The sequence below is a fragment of the Bubalus kerabau genome, chromosome 19 (genome assembly GCF_029407905.1).
Source record: "Bubalus kerabau isolate K-KA32 ecotype Philippines breed swamp buffalo chromosome 19, PCC_UOA_SB_1v2, whole genome shotgun sequence".
Lineage (NCBI taxonomy): Eukaryota > Metazoa > Chordata > Mammalia > Artiodactyla > Bovidae > Bubalus > Bubalus kerabau.
The window spans coordinates 6087486-6107481 of NC_073642.1; the positions used below are offsets into that span (position 1 = coordinate 6087486).

At 43.0% G+C, this 19996-nt stretch overlaps 1 protein-coding gene across 5 annotated transcripts in view; it reads left to right on the forward strand.

Moving 5' to 3' along the window:
- The window catches only part of CHSY1 (chondroitin sulfate synthase 1), an 89549-nt gene extending 74941 nt beyond the window's left edge, over positions 1-14608 (forward strand). For all 5 annotated transcript variants that reach the window (XM_055556880.1, XM_055556881.1, XM_055556882.1 and 2 more), the window contains one exon: positions 11620-14608. In XM_055556880.1, the coding sequence (XP_055412855.1) occupies positions 11620-13212 (1593 nt within the window). In that variant the 3' untranslated portion in view covers positions 13213-14608. The remainder of the gene's footprint in view (positions 1-11619) is intronic.
- Positions 14609-19996: the final 5388 nt, after the last annotated feature.

Here is a 19996-nt window from a genome sequence, read left to right on the forward strand (position 1 = left end):
CAGCCCTCCCACCCCACCGCACAAAGCCACCCCTATTATCAGCATCCCTCACAAAGTGGTACATTTATTATAATCTATGAACCTGCATCGTAATTATCCAGAGTCCATAGTCCACCTTAGGTTCCGTCTTGGTATTGAACACTCTGGGTTCTGACAAGTGCGTGATGCCACGTGGCCCCCGTTGTAGTACCATGCAGATTCGTTTCCCCACCCTGGAAATCCCCTGTGCCTCACCTGGTCATCCCTCTCCTACCCGCTAACAACACTGGTCTTTTTATTGCTCCTAGTTTTGCCTTTTCCAGAATGTGATACAGTTGATATTACAATAGTATGTAGCTTTTTCAGGTTGGCTTCGGTCACTTAATAATGTACAGTTACAGTTCTTCCATGTTTTTTCATGGCTTTATAACCATTTCTTTTTAGTTCTGAATAGTATTCCATTTTCTGGATGCATCACAGTTTATCCATTCACCTACTGAAGGACACTGGAGAAGAGAATAGCAACCCACTCCAGTATTCTTGGGCTTCCCTTGTGGCCCAGGTGGTAAAGAATCCACCTGCCATGTGGGAGACCTGGGTTTGGTCCCTGGGTTGGGAAGATCCCCTGGAGAAAGAAAAGACTACCCACTCCGGTATTCTGGCCTGAGAATTCCATGGACTGTGTAGTCCATGGGGTCGCAAAGAGTCGGACACAGCGACTTTCCCTTTCACTTTCCAGTATTCTTGCCTGGAGAATTCTGTGGACAGAGGAGCCTGGAGGGCTACAGTCCATGGGGTCGCAAAGAGTCGGACACAACTGAGCACCTAACACACTCTGAAGGACATCTTGGCTGATTGCAGGATTTGGCAGTTATGATCATTCATGTGCAGGTTTTTTTGTGGATACAAGTTTTCAGTTCAGTTTGATAAATACCAAGAAGTGCAATTGCTAGATCATACAGTAAGAATACATTTAGTTTTATAAGAAATGGCCAAAATGTCTTCCAACAAAGTTTTTCTTATAATCTTTTGTGAAAGAAAACTTTAAGAATTCAAGAGTTTGTGTGATAGTTGTGTATTGAGAATCCCTTCTCAGACTTAACACAGTCTGAGTCTTAACACAGACTTAAACTCTGTTTTAACCCCACAGAGTTCATTAAACCTGAGCATCCCAAGCCCACTCTGGATCCACTAATTCAAGTGCATATTCCTCAGTGCTGTGTACTTGGCTAAAATACTGACTTTAATGTGTGAAACAGATCTGTACACCATTGGTTCTAAAGTGGTTGCTGTGCTTTATGAGACATTCAGGGTCTCATAAATGCAGGGTAATTGATCTGTGCTTTCCCCACTGCCCCCTCCCCCAGTTTGCTTGCTGCCTTCACCTGATGGCCTTATCTCATGACTGCAGCTCTCGTCATTCATAGTCCTTCATAATTTAAAGGCCACTTGAATCTTTAGGGAGTGGGCGTTGGAGAGATACTGCTTGATAACGTGGAAAGTTAAATGGTACAGGGACTTACCTGGCAGTCCAGTGGTTAATAAGACTTTGCCTTCCAACACAGCAGGTGCAGGTTCGATCCCTCTTCAGAGAGCTAAGACTCCAGGTATCTTGTGTCCAAAAGTGATACTGTAACAAATTCAGCTTTAAAATAAATAAAACATTTTAAAATAAAATACTAATGGTACAAAATATCTTTAGACAGAATGAGATTCCATAACAAATCAGAAATAGACTTTTAAAAAATCTTAGAAGGAGATGAACTTATAGGCCATATTTGACCCACAGACTTATTTTGGCCTGGTTTCTTTTTCTATTTTGAAATGGTTGCTGAGATTTAAAAGGTAGAAGATTCTACCCAAAACAGTCAGATTTCTAGTTTCTCTTTCAAAGCTGGCCTCACCGGGCTATATTCCTATATATCCTGCTCTCCTGACTCCCTTTTGCTTAGTTTTATTTCTGTTCTGCTTTGTTTTTTGGTGATCTAGACCACAGCTTAACTCAGTTTGTCACAAAGACTTTTGGTCAAGTGTGAGAGCTAGTGTGTCGCTTGTTGACTGGACCTACTTGCCAGTTCTGTGAGTGATGGATCAGCAGAGGCCAGTGGGGGCTGGACACAAGTACTTGCTGTGAGCCGAGTTTCAGAGGGAGCACCTCACTGGTGTCCTGTGTCAGGCTATTCAGTGCTGGGCTCTGTTGCATATCAGAGAGAGCGAGAGTGTGTGTGTGTGTGTGTGTGTGTGTGTGTGTGTACACATGCTCACGCATCCTTTTGTTCGGTAGGTAGAATAGGGAAAAGGAGTCCAAAGTGGCGGTGGCTACAAGACAAGGAAGGTCAAAGGAAGGTCCGAGGACCAGAGTGAAGACTTCAGGCAGAACAAACAGCACTCCTGGCTAAGCCCAATTTGCATAGGGCAGGCCCAGATGGAGGAAAAAACATAAAAGAAGGAGCCAAAGCGCTTTCTCACGGATTCTCTCTGCTGCGTGCGTGCACGCGCGCATGCTCTCTCTCTCTCTCCTGCTATCTTCTAAATAAAATAGAGCTGTAATACTGATTTGCTTAAGAGCTGTAGCACGGTTTGTCCAAGACCCAAGAGCTGTGACACTCCGAGGGCTTTAATGTCCCTTGCTCCAAATCTTTGTTGTCACGAGACAAAGAACCGAGGAACATAGACTCGCGTGACACTTTGTATGTGGCCGGGTGTGTTTGTGTGTGCATGTGCTTGCATATCCTTTCTTTATACATGGCCTTGTGAATTTTCCCTGCATGGTACAATGCCTTTAATGTAAATGTTCAGTCAAGTATTTGGTGCTGTATTTGCATAAGACTTTGGTCATTTAAAGATAGTTCTGCATATACTTTTATTGTCTGATGTAGAAGTCCTAAATTACTACCAACAGTTTTCCTTTACTTTGCCAAGATTAATTCTCAATTATTTTGAAATGTGTCAGGCTTTTTTAAAAGGTTGTTTTTAGATTTCAAAATTTAACACTAACCATTCAAGACACGCATATAGTTCTTTTTTTTTTTTTTTTTTTTTTTTACCATTAAAGACCCAGCTTAATTCCCATGGAAAACTTACTTTCTTGAATAGAGTCTTTAAAACACTAAGCACCTAATCCTTGAACTTAATTGGATGAAAATTGGCAAAGCCTACACAAAACTAATTAGAAGAGACCTAATAGGGACATGTAGAGTAACCATATGTGTTGAGAGCTGGGAACAGGCCCAGTTTGTACCAGTGATCTTGACCTGATAATCAACAGATTTCCTCTTTCATCTCAGAAGATCCTGCTTCAGGCAATAAACTTTCTGGAAACCCTACCTGCAGGTTTATGACATTGTTAATTTAAGTATTTAAAACTTGTGAATATAGTTATTTTGAAACTACCACTAGTTATGGTCTCCTGACATTTACACAATCCATATTTTCTTTAAATCAGTTCTCAGGACAAAAGGGTAAGAAAAATTCTGTGCAGTGAATTAAAACACTGCATAAATCACAGTTAGAAATAGCTGTCCATCTGGAGCAGTGATAATCTGTTGATATGGCTGAAATATGTACTTAATGATGACATTAATGTAAACAGTTAATGGGAAGAGTCTTGACTTAATGAGAATGTTGATGTTCATTGCAGAGGACAAGAAGGACATTTGCTAATGAAGACCATTGAAGTATTTGTTAACTAAAGATTAGACATGGGTAGTTGATAGTTATTCCCAGCTGGTTAGAAGTTCTGGGAATAGAGTGACCTTGCTATTTATTAACCCCTTTCAGATTTACAATAGAATGACTCAGAGTCTTGAAACATCTCCCAGAAAAGAGAGAGATTTTCTGGAATCCAAGATTATGGGGCTGCTTTTTAGATCAAAGATTAAGGGCTATTTTATGGACACTGGAAATTAACTTCAAACCTTCAGTGGTACTCCATCTTGAAAAGCCTTTAGAGTGTTTTCAACAAGGTATTCCTTGTGATTATTAGATAACCTATATGCATTGATTTGTGTTTTCTTCTGCAGTGCTTTTCAACTTTGCTTTTTATAATATTTTTCCAAAGAATGTGCCAAGTAATAGATCATTGAAATACTTGTTAATAATAAATCCTTGCTCTAAATTTGGTACTCTGCAAAATACATATTCTTTATTACCAAAAGCTTGGATATTTGTTACCTCTAGTGTTACTAAAATGAACTATTATGAGTCTCATGTTCTTAACTCTTTTCATTTATAGCATAATTGGAGGTTTGTTTTTATGAGATGGAAACAGTTCCTTGGGATGTGTTTACCCTTTAATACAGTTTGATATGGTAAAGGTAGAATCCTGTAACATCCTGATGTTACACCTTCAACCATATCAGGATGGATGGGTTGAAGAACATCAGGGCATGACTATGGGACTGGTTCTACAGTTAGCACGTAAGAGCTTAGAATTCTTCACTTTGAAGGAACCTCTATACAATCATTTTATAAATGAGAAAACTTGAGGCCCAAGAAATTCAAATGACTTGTCTGAGGTCTTATAACTTATTGGTAGCATAAAAGCAGTAAGTGTCAGTATGTAGTCTTATTTTTTTAACCTTTATACTTTAAGTCATTATATTCTAAATTTTCTTTAAGAGAAATGATAGTTTTATTTCTATTATTAGAAAATTGCCAAGTTTTCTTAATGATATGGTTATTCCTCTAAGAGACTGAAAACTTCGTTCCTGTTGAATCCAGAAAATTCCCTGGAGTTCAGAAATTAAATCTTACCTGCATTTCACCTGCTTAATGGGGAACGTTGTAGTAAGCAGTGGAATTAGCTATCTCATGTATGAGGGAAAGACGGACAACGGATAGTGATATAGATGGTCAGCTTAACGATGCAGTTATTTCTCATTCAAGTGCCTAAGAGCAAAATGGTTTAATTTCATCCCACCCACAACATGCCTTCTTAAATGCAAGCGGACACCTTCAAAGAAAAGTAAAAGGTAGGAAAAACCTGAATAACAGCAGAGAACTAGTCAAGGTAAAAACAAAGATAGCTTGAGGAGAGCTTTGCCAGAGATTCCAAAATCAAATGCAGCCTGAACTACTACAATGGCAGAAATGAGACCTCCAAGTGCTGAGGTGGGCTCGGGTGAGCCGTGACAGGGCGACGAGGGGTGGAGTGCTGAGGGGTAAATGCGGGGGCCCCTGACCCCCCGCCAGGGCCACCCTGCAGGCCTGGGCAGGTGGGGTGGGAGGGCCGTGTCTAAGCACAGGCTGCTTCTCCAGGACCTCCCTCCAGCCCCCGCCTCCTTTTCAGGTTCAAGTCACAGAGTATTCTCGAGCCTTCTTCCCTAACCTGGCCTTCATATCTCACTGACATCTTTACTTGGAATTATGCTTTATTTTTCTGTTCTTAATTTGGAAGTTCATTGTTGTATGTATTTCTCTCTTCAAAAGTTTCCCTGAAATCTGAATTTTCCCTCCTCTCCCATTGTGCCACATTGAGGGTGAGAAGAAAATGATTTCTTGCCTCTGCACGGTATAAGGCTTTGTATAGAAGCTGAGGGAGATTGCTAGATGTGCTAAATGACCACGAGGTGCCAAGGGCAGCTGATTCAGGCAGGGTCTGAATATTGCCATTAACACCCTTCTGCGGAGGTGCCCATGCTCACCTGTTACACTGTGTCCACTTCTCTGTAAAGTACTTGTACCTGCATTTGTCCTTTTAGAAACGGAGCTATTTCACTGGCATTTATTTAGACTTTTCTTAGGATCCTAGCAGGTACGTTACTCCATCCTGTGTGCCAAGTGAGTGGCTTCTATGTCTAAAACATTTGTCTTGTAGCAGTGTTAGTGGACTAGGTCAGTCGCTTGGAGTGAATTGAGGAGGGGAGGCACTAGCTAGTCTAGGTATAGACTTGACCTTCTTTGTTACAAAATAAGTGCTTCCTCCACTAAACACACACACGCACACACAAATGTGCATACACAGTTCTGTCTTGCAACAGATTTCCTCTCAGTAAAAGAAAAGAATATAATACAACATTTCTTTCAGCCAAACTTTAGCCAGAAGATGCTTACAGCAGCTTTACTACAGCTTGAAATTCTCAGTCTGCAACAGTTCCAGGGGATCAGAAGCCTGCTGGTCAATCATTTTCTCTTCTCTGTATTTATTCCTTCAGCACGCTGAAACTCTGTGTTTCAGGTAAAGCTGGTCTCTACTTCAGTCACTATGAAAGTAATGGCCGTGGACCACGTCTGAAACGTTCTGAGAAATGTTTCCCTGAAAGTGTTTGGAAACATGATGTCATATTGAGTCTGTAAGAATTATCAGTCACGTGTGAAGACCTGCTTTCACAGAGGACTCCTGATGGGCCTTGCTCTCCTCATGCAGGGTTTTGATAGCCAAGAATAAAACTCACAGTAGTATACTGGTGTCTGGGGAGTGAAAACCAAATGACAGCTATATCCTTCGGTGGTATGTATTCTCTTTCAAGACACGCTGCTGATTTTTACGTTTTAGAGTGTATCCTGGTCAGTGGAGCACAGCTATATTGTATTGTGTCTATCTGCATCAGCTGTGGTCGTTCAGTTTCTTGATACTTGCTATGCTTCAGGACCACTGTTAATCATTAATTCAAGTTGAATATCTTGCAGTGTGTCAAGCACCGAGCTGGACTCTGGAGATGCAAGCAGTGAGCTATCTGTGCCGTTCTCCGTGTGCACTGGTACCCTCAGCCTGCTGCAGAGCTCTTTGTCTAGTCTGTTCCAGCTGCCAGAACAAAAATACTGTAGACTGGGTGGCTTAAACAGCAGCAGTTTTCACAGTTCTGGAGGCTGGAAGTCCAGGATCCAAGTGTCAGCATTGTGGGTTCGGTAGGACTGTCTAGGGGGTTTGCACACAGCCACCTTCCTGCTGTTTCCTCTCCTGGTACTCCGTCCCCTTGTGAGTGAGGTCCCCTGTCTCACTGGAGGCCCTACTCTCACGGCCTGTCTAAGCTCAGGCACCTTCCAGAGGCCTCCCTCCTGACTCACGAATCTGGGGGGACACAAACCTGCAGTCCACAGTACTGTTCTGGGTGGGCTTCCTGGCACTGTCGTCTGGGCTCTCTTTTCTTTCTTCTGCGTTTTCCCCTTGCTTCCTGGATCCTGTGTCATCTTTCCAGACTTATCCCCGTATTCTGGATGGGCACTTCCTCTAGTAGCTTCCTGGGAAAGAATGGATGCAGGGTGAAACTGGGGTTGTTGAATACCTGAAACTGTTTCTTCCCTCTTACTTGATGGATAGTTTGGTTGGGAAGACACTTCTATATGAAGAAATAATTTTCCCTCTTCCCACTTTTGAAGGTGGTATTCTTTAGTTTTGTATATGTTTAGTGCCACTCCAGTTTCTGAATTATTTATATGCAGCCTTTTTTCTCCTCTACTAGTTTTACCTGTAGCGTTCCCAGTCTGTACTCTGTTTTGGGCACTTAGGATTCAATCCAGGCATCTGAACACTTTCATTTTAGACCTGTTTTTTGGTATTTTCTTCCCCATGTGCTTTCTCTTTCTAGAATGAATATGTTTCTCTCCTGTGTTCTGTTTTTGTTTTTCTATTTTCTGGTGTATTCTTCAGTTTTATCTTTGAACTCTATTCTTTTTGTTTTACTATTTTATTTTAATTGCAAGAGCTTACTTGTTTTCTGGTTGTTCTTTTTTATAGTATTCCATTTTTGTTGCACAGAGACAGTAGCTTCTCTTTGAATACCTGGTAGTTTTTGCTTTGGTTGTAGAGTTTTTCTTCTAGTCATTTCACTGTTTGCATTTTCACCAAGCTTTTTGTTTCTTTGTTTTGTCTCCATCTTTCCCATTGGAACCCTCTTTCAGTTGCCTGATGGTCTTTGCTGTTGATTATCACTTGAGACTGAAGCATTGAAAAACTAAGTGGAATCTCTGTAGGCAAGATTTTTTTTAAAACTAGTATCTTTGCGGTCTCCCTGGTAGTTCAGACAGTAAAGAATCTGCCTGCAATGTGGGAGACCTGGGTTCGATCCCTGGGTTGGAAAGATCCCCTGCAGAAGGAAACAGATACCCACTCCAGTATTCTTGCCTAGAGAATTCCATGGACAGAGGACCCTGGCAGGCTACAGTCCATGGGGTGCCAAAGAATTGGACACGACTGAGCAACTTTCACTTCACTTCCCGCTGTTGTCAGCTTTGAACTCACCTCTACGCAGGTGTTCACATTTCATTTTTGGAGAGATTGAACTTAAGGCTTATATGCTTATCAATGAAGTAACCCCAGAGGAATAAAGAAAGAACCTATAGACAGGGACATTCAGGAATAACTACTATAAATGATTTCTGCATTAAGAAATCGCAGAGAAACCGCCAGTATTTGCTACTCACAGTGCTAGTTTAGTTGCAACAATCGACAGGCAACCCTACATGAATTCTGGCAAAAGACCCATCGTCTAAATGGCAGAGTGACTGGGAGCGTGTTTCTAAAGATGTTGGGCATCTCCTACCAATGGCCTCCCTCTGCTCCTGAGATGTTCTGTGGGAGGAGCCGTGGGGCTCGCCCTGCTCCCTATTCCCAGTTCCTCCACTCTCCATGCTTCATATTCCCAGCAACTCCACTCTCCCTGCTTCATATTCCCAGCTCCTCCACTCTCCCTGTGTTCAGCCCTGGAGCTCCCCCACCCACTAGCTTTTGCAACACCAGTATCTTTTCCCAGGGTTCTCAGGATTAAATAAATTGGCTTATTCTTCAGAGCAGTCTGTTTGGTTTCAACTTCCTTCATGCTCCATTTTCTAAGAATTTGGGGACATTTCCTGTCTACTGTGTCTGTGTCTGTGACCCCATTCTCTTGGTCCTTACGAGTTTATTCCTTTTGCATATCTTTATTCTCTTTTAAGAGCATTTGGGAAGGAGACTCATGTGGGTTCTACCACTCATATTTTAGCCTTAAGCCTCTGATTTATATTTTAAGAAGACTGGTTTTCGTACTGTGCAGAAATTGAGGAAAGAACAGAATTCTGCAGGGACACCCATTGGGAGACAGAGACATCAGCCAGCAGGCAGGGAGCAGAGCAAAGTTGAGACGCCTGTGCAGACGGAATTGGCAGCGCAGGGCGAGGAAGGAGCCTGCCTGCTTCAGAGCATCTTCAGAGTTGGAAAGCAGTGTTTACGGCCAGGCTGATGGCTCGCTGTGTCTGTATTCTTGAAGATGTAAAAGGGACCTTTCCAAAACAGTCGTGGTTCTTAGCGCTCATTTTTAAAACTTTGAAAGTTATAAGCAGACAAAATGGAATAATTTGTAATTATAACAAATATTTAAACTCTCTGCCAAAATCGTTAGGAAACCTTCCATCATATGGCTTACAGTGGTGATTGTACTTTTCCCTGACCTCAGAGCATTGGGTTTTGCCGAGTTCTTTGCTCTGATGAGGATGTTGCTGACCTTTGAATGACTCTTCTCACACAGTGGAGTCTTCAGGAGGAGGAATTGGGATCAGGTGGCTTGCGTAGCTAATTTGATGGATGTTGTAAAGGCTGACTTTGTTAAAACTGGAAGAATGACCTCAAGTTGTTGGGGCATATAGGGGTTAGGGTCAGAAGAAGGAAATGACGGTATTGAAGGTATTTGTTTCATATCTTTAGCATCTGCAAAGGGTTTTCCCCAGTTTCTTCATGGTTTTGAATCCTCAGAGGACACTCACTTGTCACCTTGGAGCCAGGTACTTCTTCCCCAGAAATCAGCCCAGCTAGAAAATGAATGGTGAAAATACTTTCATAGGAATTCCATTAAAGTTTTTTTGTTGTGACCTGTCTAAAGAGTGAACTTAAAAGAAAGGTAAATTCTTATGGTCCTTATGATCATCATCCAAACCTTGTCACTTTTCTTATTTATCATTCTGTGGCCTGTCCGTCCGGGGCTGGAGGAGTTCAAGCATCAGTTACTGAAAGCCCTCTCAGCAAATCAGATCACTTACTAAGTTGGGTGTTTTAAGGAGTTAAGTGCTGTTTGTGCTAAGAGGAACAGTGAGTGGGCACTTGCACACAGGTGGGTGAGCACCCCGCGTGCCTGCTGCAGAGAGAAGGGTGGTGCTCTCTCCAACGGTAGAGACACTCTCTCTGCTTCCTTTTCTTTTCTTTCTTTTTTTTTTTTTTTTTTTTTTGCTTGACTACCTGTTCCACTTAACTGTAACATTTGGAAATTATTTCAGTGGATAATTCCATGTACACACTTGCCTTGTATGTTGATTATAGATGATTTGGAGAGCGAAGTCGGAAATGATGAGTTCCAGGCTGGCTTGCTCTTCCAAGGACAGGACGTAGGTGGTCAGCGTTCAGCAGACTCGCGGCTCCAGGGGATTGAGCCAGTGGATGTGCGCACAGCCCCTACTCAGCACCGGTAGCATTACATGTGTGCCTTTTTATTTTTCCACTTAAGCCATTCTTTGAAAGCATTTCTCTTCTTTTTGCTCTTACTGGCTTCATTTATTGGTAGCCTATGGTAATTGTATAGAAAAAGAAAATGCAGTGTAAAAATATTAATCTGTATTTTTCTATTATTACAACTTTAGTGGCTCAAGGAAAAAAAAAAAGTCAAAAATATGACTGTCCAGAGGCAAATAAACTACTTGATCCAAATCCATGTACCCTTATCAAGAGTCAGTTTTTAGTAACATGTTCAGAAAGGCAAAGTTGAGCCACAAATAAAACAAAGACTAGGTTATCAGATACCAGCTGCAAACCTTATTTTTACTAAAACATTTTTTGCAAATTTTTTAATTCTTCGTTCTTGTAGAGGTCATCATTCTGTTGCGTGAATGTACTGGATAATTAAGTATATTCCCTATCTAGCTTGAGGCAACAGACCCTGTTTTGGCTGAAGGACCTCAAACTTTTGTTTGCCCAACCAGTGTCCTAAGACAGGGAGAGCGGATGGGGTAATGAGCCCCCTTGCCTTGCCTGCCCTTCAGCTCTGCCCTGGTGCTTGAGAGCTGGTGGCTAGCGAGCAGGCCCTCTCCTGCCTGCCTAGGAACACACAGATGGTGAAGGGACTCTCAGAGTGTGGTCCTGGCGACCTTGCTGACCCTTGATTTTACCTACAGCGTGCCCTGCCAAGTGGCAGGCCTCTTTCTGTATGTGGTTGGATGGTTTTCTTTCTGCTCAGCTCCCTGGAAGCAGCATTTGTCTGTGTTCAGCTCATTCTCCTGGAGTTCTGCTTTTCACCCCACTGATAATGGTTTACTCCTGTTTAGATGGCAGCTCCTTGTGGGTGCCAGTCTTCAGGAAGGGGACCTTGGCTCTCCAGTCCCCTTCCCAGGTTTGTTGGGGGCTAAAGGTGGCATTCTCTTCCAGGTATGCTGAGTTGGTGCACTGTGAGCTCAAGATTATACTTTTACTTTATGGGAAAACTTTTTTTCATAGTTCTATTTGCCTACAGAATTGTATTGACCAACTTGGTTATTGATGTAGTCTTGTTTCTGTAAGTAGTTTACAGTTACTCTACTATCACTGGACTGCTGTATTTCGAGCTTTACCTAGAATCTTAGGTATGCTCTGACTCATTTAGAAAGATTTATAATACAGAGTATGCAGATATATAAGGAAGTACAAGAGGGGGGACACTCACCCAGATATTACTAATAGAAATCTTACTTATTTCTTCACAGATGCAGCAGCTTTTTTATGAGAACTATGAACAGAACAAGAAGGGGTACATTAGGGATCTCCATAACAGTAAAATTCACCGCGCCATCACTCTGCACCCGAACAAAAACCCGCCCTACCAGTACAGGCTTCACAGCTACATGCTCAGCCGCAAGATCGCTGAGCTTCGCCACCGCACCATCCAGCTGCACCGCGAGATTGTCCTGATGAGCAAATACAGCAACACCGAGGTTCATAAAGAAGACCTCCAGCTGGGAATCCCTCCTTCCTTCATGAGGTTCCAGCCTCGCCAACGAGAAGAGATTCTGGAATGGGAATTTCTGACTGGGAAATACTTGTATTCAGCCGCTGACAGCCAGCCCCCTCGAAGAGGGATGGACTCCGCGCAGCGCGAGGCCTTGGATGACATTGTCATGCAGGTCATGGAGATGATCAATGCCAACGCCAAGACCAGAGGGCGCATAATTGATTTTAAGGAGATACAGTACGGCTATCGCCGAGTGAACCCCATGTATGGGGCTGAGTACATTCTGGACTTGCTGCTTCTGTACAAAAAGCACAAAGGGAAGAAGATGACGGTCCCTGTGCGGAGGCACGCGTATTTACAGCAGACCTTCAGCAAGATCCAGTTTGTGGAGCACGAGGAGCTGGACGCAAAGGAATTGGCCAACAAAATCAATCAAGAATCCGGATCCTTGTCCTTTCTCTCAAATTCCCTGAAGAAGCTTGTTCCCTTTCAGCTTCCTGGGTCCAAGAATGAGCACAAAGAACCCAAAGAGAAAAAGATCAATATATTGATTCCTTTGTCTGGACGGTTTGACATGTTTGTGAGATTTATGGGGAACTTTGAGAAGACGTGCCTCATTCCTAATCAGAACGTCAAGCTCGTTGTTCTGCTCTTCAATTCTGACTCCAACCCCGACAAGGCCAAGCAAGTTGAACTCATGAGAGACTACCGCATTAAGTACCCTAAAGCCGACATGCAGATTTTGCCCGTGTCTGGAGAATTTTCAAGAGCTCTGGCCCTAGAAGTGGGATCGTCCCAGTTTAATAATGAATCTTTGCTCTTCTTTTGTGACGTTGACCTTGTATTTACTGCAGAATTTCTCCAGCGATGTCGAGCAAATACGGTTCTGGGCCAACAAATATATTTTCCAATCATCTTTAGCCAGTACGATCCAAAGATTGTTTATAGTGGGAAGGTTCCCAGTGACAACCATTTTGCCTTTACTCAAAAAACTGGCTTCTGGAGAAACTATGGGTTTGGCATCACTTGTATTTATAAGGGAGATCTCGTCCGAGTAGGCGGCTTTGATGTTTCTATCCAAGGCTGGGGGCTTGAGGATGTTGACCTTTTCAACAAGGTTGTCCAGGCAGGTTTGAAGACATTTAGGAGCCAAGAAGTAGGAGTAGTCCATGTCCACCATCCTGTCTTTTGTGATCCCAACCTTGATCCCAAACAGTACAAAATGTGCTTGGGGTCCAAAGCGTCAACATATGGGTCCACACATCAGTTGGCTGAAATGTGGCTAGAGAAAAATGACCCAAATTATAGTAAAAGCAGCAATAATAATGGCTCAGTGAGGACAGCCTAATGTCCAGCTTTGCTGGAAAGGACATTTTTAATTAATTTATTTTTCAAAAATTTTTTTGTACGATCAGTTTTTGAAGTCCATACAAGGGGATATATTTTACACATGGTTTTCTTACAAAGGACTCCTTGAGGATTGAGCTTTTTAAACAAAAATGTGATCATGTTTGCCTTTTGAACACATTTTCTTGCTAAACATTATGTAGCAGATGTGCTTAATTATGACTTGAAATGTACCTGAGGAGCAAAACTTTTTTTTAATATTTCTTTTTCAGACCTCTTTGCTGTAGTCCTATGGCAGAAAACATGAACGTTACTGCAAAGTGTTATTGTAACAAAACACTGTAACTCTGATAAATGTTTTGTTTTGACTGTTAACTTTGCACAGATTCTACCTTTTGTCTTTTTTACAACAGTTTTTTTTTAAGCCATTTCATGTTCCAGTTGTCAAATAAGGAAATGTGACAGTAGCTATGTCGTCATCCTCGAGCTTTCCAAAGGTGATTGTTTCCGCAAAACTTGTCTCATTTTTCAAAACAAGGGGAGCAGGAAAGCATAGTAAGATAGATGGCTGTTCTTATTGCAATTAGTGTGGCCTGACGGACCTGGCATTGGATTTCAAGAAGAGTCTGACACTTTCTCCTCTCCAGACCCTTCTTTTTAAAAGATAAAATATTAATATTTAGAACGGCAAAGAATTATTGCCATAAATGTAATGTATGCAAGGTTAAACAAAATAAACAAAACCTAACCCTAATTAAAGAATTGGGGGACAATGTATCCGATTTTGTTCACTTCATCCTATCTGTGTTATGTTGACAGAGATGGGTGTCTCATTTTTTAATTACTGTTTTGTTCTATCCTTTGTATCTGAAATACCTTTAATTTATTTAATATCCGTTGTTTAGAGCTCTACCATTTCCCAAGTTCTGTTAGTTATTAGTATTTATGTGTATAAGGAGTGTTTAGTATATTTTATTTGCAGTAAACTGATCTCCAAAGATTTCTTTTTGGAAACTCTTCCCTATCCTCAATTTTTACATTCCTTACTGTTTTACTAAATATTGAGTGTTGTTTGATAAATCCTGGTGCTCATGTGTTTTTCGGACAAAAGTGAAATGAATCTGTCATTACACCAGAAAGTTTGTTTTAGACTCACAGAACAAATGTGCCTTAATAAATTTTTTTTTTCATTTAGATTTCAAACAGTAATAGTTTTGTCGTTTTAATATACATCATTGGAGGTCTGCTTATTTGTAAATAGCCTATTGCTCATTTGGAAAAATAAACCAGTGGACAATATTTTTCTATTGTACTTTGCAAAACCATTTTGTTCTCATTACTCCTGTTTTAGCTGAAGAATTTTATTACATTTGGAGAGTAAAAATCTTAAACACTGATTCATAAGGTTTTTCAAGTTATTTGAGGGAGTATCTATGTGCACTACAGTTGGAAATGAAATGAAACTTTCAAGTGCTTCTTTCCTCTTTTTTTTTTTTTTTTTTTTTTGCTGGAATGAATGCGTCATCTTATGTTTGTTCTTGTTAAAGAACTTGCTGAATCTGTGTTTTATAGAACAAAGGTCTTCAAACCAGATCCAAGCCCCCTCTGGCTTCTTCATACAAGTGTATCTTTCAGGGCCCCTTAGTGAACCTGCTAGGCCCCTTAGAATCTGCATTTTAACAAGTGTCCACTTGCTGGTACTGTGTGCATCAATGTGCTCAGGATTTTAAGGTGGATCTAGCTACAGAATAAATTGCCCACAGTTGCCATATAATCTAAGAATCAAACAAAGTAAGATCTTTGACGCCAAAGCAGCAAGCTTTGTGGATGTGAATTACACTCCCAGGACAGGTATTTACCATGTAATGACAGTGACGATCCAGGATAATGACATCGTGCTCACAGTAGGAATTGCTGTCCTTCAGCCTAATTGCCATTTACTTTGTGGGAGTAGTTAGTTTTTCCTTGGGAAAAAGCACAGACGTTTTTATTCTTCAGTAAGGAAGAGCATAGTATACATCCTGATGACAAAGTCAGTTAACTTCTCTCCTGTTTATCATAATAGGGAACCATAGGACAGAGCGTGAGCAATTGCTTTGTTGAGCCTCAGTGGCCATCAGGTGTCCCAGTGATCCTTTCACACCGGCCACTTCCTTCCCTAATCTCATTCTTACCTGCGTCTGCTCCTCTTCCTAACATCAGTGTTGATAATGGAAGTGCTGCCCTCTCTTCATCAAGACTCTGGCTCTAGAGATGCCGTTGGAGCCCTTCACTCGCCTGGCATTGCCATGCCTGAACTCGGTACCCCTGGCCTGTGGGCTTATGCTCCAGTTGGACACTCCTTCTTCCTAAAGCACCCCTCCAAATCAGCAGCTCTGATTCCCCCTGCTGCCCAGAAAGAAGACTCTGTAGGACCCGCAGGGTGCCACCCAGCCAAACAGTCTCTTCATTCATGAGGACGTCAAGTCTCTATCCGCCTGTGCTTTCCCTCTGCCTGGAGCACTCTCCCTGCCTCACCACTGACTCATCTTCCATGAGACCCTGAAACTCCCCTGTGTCCACCCTGGTGTCATTTCAGGCCCTCCCAGTGTGGATGTGACACAGGTGGACAGTGTCCCTAGACCGCAGTCCTGGGTCTCTCCTAGGTGATGACCGCGCACACCAGGCCCACGTCTGCAGAAGCCTGCAGTACCCCACGCTGCCCGGCCCTGCATCCATGCTCCAGTCACAGAGCCCACCCCACACGCCTCCTGGCAGATGAAGCCCCGTCCTGCCTGCCCACTGCACGGCATCCCACACTCAAGATCTACAGATGAGTCCTTCTTCCCTTAAACTTGGAACACTTTCTGGTTAGAACTCTGTTTTGCTTCTTACTTTAGACTTTCTCTTAGCTTGTGTAACTTTATTTTAAATACAGAGAAGAATTCAACTGAAATGGCCCATAAACCCCAAACCAGATAATTCCTGTTAAAAATTAAGGATAATATGTGAAAGTGGTGAAGAGGGGCAATCATAACGCACAAAGACATGCACAGCCCCCCTCCTTTCTCCAGCCAGCCTTCAGGCCCTTCCCGCCAAGAACCACCAGGTGTGTGGGGTTCTGGTACGGAAGGCGGGATGAATTGTTTAATAGGCTGACTTGGTAGCATTTTAAAACTTCACTGAAATGGATAAGGGAGGGCACATGCTTGCTTGGATCTGTGCCAGCCTCTGTTGCCACGAGCAGACTTACGGACTTGTGTTTGGAGGAAAGCAGACTGGGTGGGCTGCCCAGGTGTGGCTGCCCGTGTGGGAGGTCTGCCCGAGTGGAGGCTGGAGAGCCTGTCTCAGGTCAGACAATGCAGCTCGTTACTTTTGGAGGGCCACATCGCTTTCCCAGCACTGTTCCTCTGAGCCAGCGTGAGAACGTGCACGACAGATCTTAGCATGCAGGACTTCGGCTGGAGACAGGCCACGTGTCACATAGTGTGGGCCATGCGGCAGCCCTCTTGGCACAAGGGAAGTGCCATCACTCTCAGAGTCTGAGAGCAGAAGGGCTGGGTGGTACTCCCCTCCAGGGCCCTTTCTGAGCCCAGACACAGAAGGAGCCATGACCCTCAGGAGCTGGTCCGTGTCCCACTGCCCCAAACATCATCAGCTCAGTGGCCAAGTTCCTGATAGCCACGGGCAGGTCTGCCTTCCCCTCCTTTCTGCCCAGCGCTCTGACCACATCCTGTTTCACAAGGCCAACCGCATCCTGATGCAACTGGAGCAGAGCAAAACATGCAGCGCAGACAGCACACTGGGGGCCTTGGCTAACGCCTCCTAGCACAACCTTTGTCACGATGTGTGACCACGCTAAGTGACAAGTCGTGTTCACCTCAGTTCTCGGCACTTGAAAGGTCACTGAGGCTCTGGTGGTGTCTGCAGCCACCTTCATGTGTTACTCAGTGTTTCCATGGGGTACCAGCGAGATGTGGTCTCCACACCACCTCCCGAGGATAGTGGTCAGGTTAAGAGAACGGTGGGTCTACAGAAGCTTTTCTCCCCTTGCAAGTCCTTCCTCCAGGAAGATGACACTTTGGGCACTGCCTACCCACTGGACAGATTGCCAGTGGCTGAGGGGCTCCACCCAGTCCCAGACTTCCAAGATCTCTCCTTATGCTTCCTTATCATGGCAGGAAGCAGGTGCCAGCCCTCCCTGGGGGGTTTCAACTGCATTGCTGCATGTGATCTGCTATAATCTCCGCTGCAAAGGAGCTTATTGCCACAGTGTCGGGGGCCAGCAAGGGATCTGTCTCATGAAGTGGCTCCACACAGCTGCCTCGAGGGGTCCCACTGTACTTTCCCAGTCCTCAAAGAATGTCCCTGTTCCACCTGAAGGAAAAGGCCAGCTCGCACCAAATATGCTTAGTCTTGTTATAAATACAATGAAATGTAAGTGTTACAATGCAGAGGATCAAATTAAAGCAACTCATTTTGTGTGACTTTATGTAGAAGTGTTGCTATGTTTCAGGGTTTTGTTTGTTTTTTACAGAGGTGTATGTGGAGGAGGTTGTTGTTTAGTTGCTAAGTTGTATCCAACTCTTTTGTGACCCAATAGACTAGCCCACCAGGCTCCTCTGTCCATGGAATTTCCCAGGCAAGCATATGGAGTGCTTGCCATTTCCTTCTCCTTGGGATCTTTCCAACCCAAGGATTGAACCTGTGTCTCCTGCAGTGGCAGGCAGATGCTTATTTAACTTACATGCAGAGTACATCATGTGAAATGCTGGGCTGGATGAAGCTCAAGCTGGAATCAACATTGCTGGGAGAAATATCAATAACCTCAGAAATGCAGATGACACCACCCTAATGGCAGAAAGTGAAGAGGGACTAAAAAGCCTCTTGATAAAGGTGAAGAGAGTGAAAAAGCCAGTTTTAAACTCAACATTAAAAAAACATCATGGCATCCAGTCCTGGGCCTCCCTTGTGGCTCAGCTGGTAAAGAATCCTCCTGCAATGTGGGAGACTTGGGTTTGATCCCTGGGTTCAGAAGATCCCCTGGAGAAGGGAAAGGCTACCCACTCCAATATTCTAGCCTAGAGAATTCCATGGACTGTATAGTCTGTGGGGTCGAAAAGAGTTGGACACAACTGAGTGACTTTCCCTTTCCCTTTCTTCCAGTCCCATCACTTCATGGTAAATAGATGGGGAAACAGTGACAGACTTTATTTTCTCGGGATCCAAAATCACTGCAAATGGTGACTGCAACCATGAAATTAAAAGATGCTTGCTCCCTGGAAGAAAAGCTATAACCAACCTAGACAGCATATTAAAAAGCAGAGACATCACTTTGCTGACAAAGGTACATATAGTCAAAGCTATGGTTTTTCCAGTAGTCATGTATGGATGTGAGAGTTGGACTATAAAGAAAGCTGAGCAGTGAAGAATTGATGCTTTTGAACTGTGGTGCCTCTTGAGAGTCCGTTGGAAACCAAAGAGATCAAACCAGTCAATCCTCAAGGAAATCAACCCTGAATATTCACTGGAAGGACTGATGCTGAAACTGAAGCTCCAATATTTTGACCACCTGATGCGAAGAGCTGACTTATTGGAAAAGACCCTGATGCTGGAAAAGATTGAAGGCAGGAGGAGAAGGGGGCAACAGAGGATGAAATGATTGGATGGCATCACTGAGTCAATGGACATGAGTTTGAGCAAGCTCTGGGAGATAGTGAAGGACAGGGGATCCCGGTGTGCTGCAGTCCATGGGGTTGCAAAGAGTCTAACACAACTGAGCAACTAAACAGTGACAACCACGTGGAGGAGGAGATGGGAGTAAAACGTTCACTGAAAACCACAGGACCAACCAGAGCTGAGGTTGGCTTGTCATCAGTGCAGTTAAGCCACTTAAGTGCCTGTTGTCAGATTTTTTTTTTAATACATTCAATTTACCACTCATTATATTCCAGTTATGAGGGTCTTCTTTTCTTACTACTGTAAACCAAAACAAAGTTGTTGTTGTTGTTTTTTTCCTTTAAGAATATCCTAGCTACATTTCCTTTAAGACGGTAATAGCTATCCATTGATTTCTAATGAAAAAACTTAATAAATTGATTAAATCATTTAATGGTGCAAATTAGGCCAGATCTGGAATCTGCTTAGACAAAGCTGATGCATCCATAATGAATTTCTCTGTTAAGCAGCCCATCACAGTTCAGTCGATGACACCTCTGAGCTGCCACTTCCTCTTTCCTTTTGCTGATTTGCCCCAACCCATCACCCTGTGTCAAGCTCCAGCCCCACACACGCCTAGCTCAGTGCTATAGACATATTCCCATTGCAGAAAAGAGAGCATTTCTAGCCAAACCTCAAAATGACCTTCAAATTTATTAATTCCAAATTAAGTTCAGGTCTTTCTTTAGGAAAACACTTCCTGTTACATAACTAAAGGGGAGATCTCATTCATGTGCTCAGAATGCCCTCTGCAAACTAGAAATGTAAAACTAAAACTGCACATTCAAATGATCATGTTGTGAAGGAAGCAATTTGGAGTTTTAGATGAAGACTGTCTCCTCCACTGTAAATGACAGTGTCTTCACAATGCAAATATAGATTTACTGGGAAGTAGAGAAGGAAAAGGAATGGCCTTTAGTACCTTCCTTTTGCACCATCCTATTCCATTTTGGTAAATTTCTTTAGGGTTTTTCTTTATAGTTTAATGTATGCATACATACTGTTTGACATTTTGCTCTCCCTCTCCCACTTAAAACACACTGTCTCTACAATTGTCTTTAAAGGCCCTCATGTCTCTTATTAGAGTT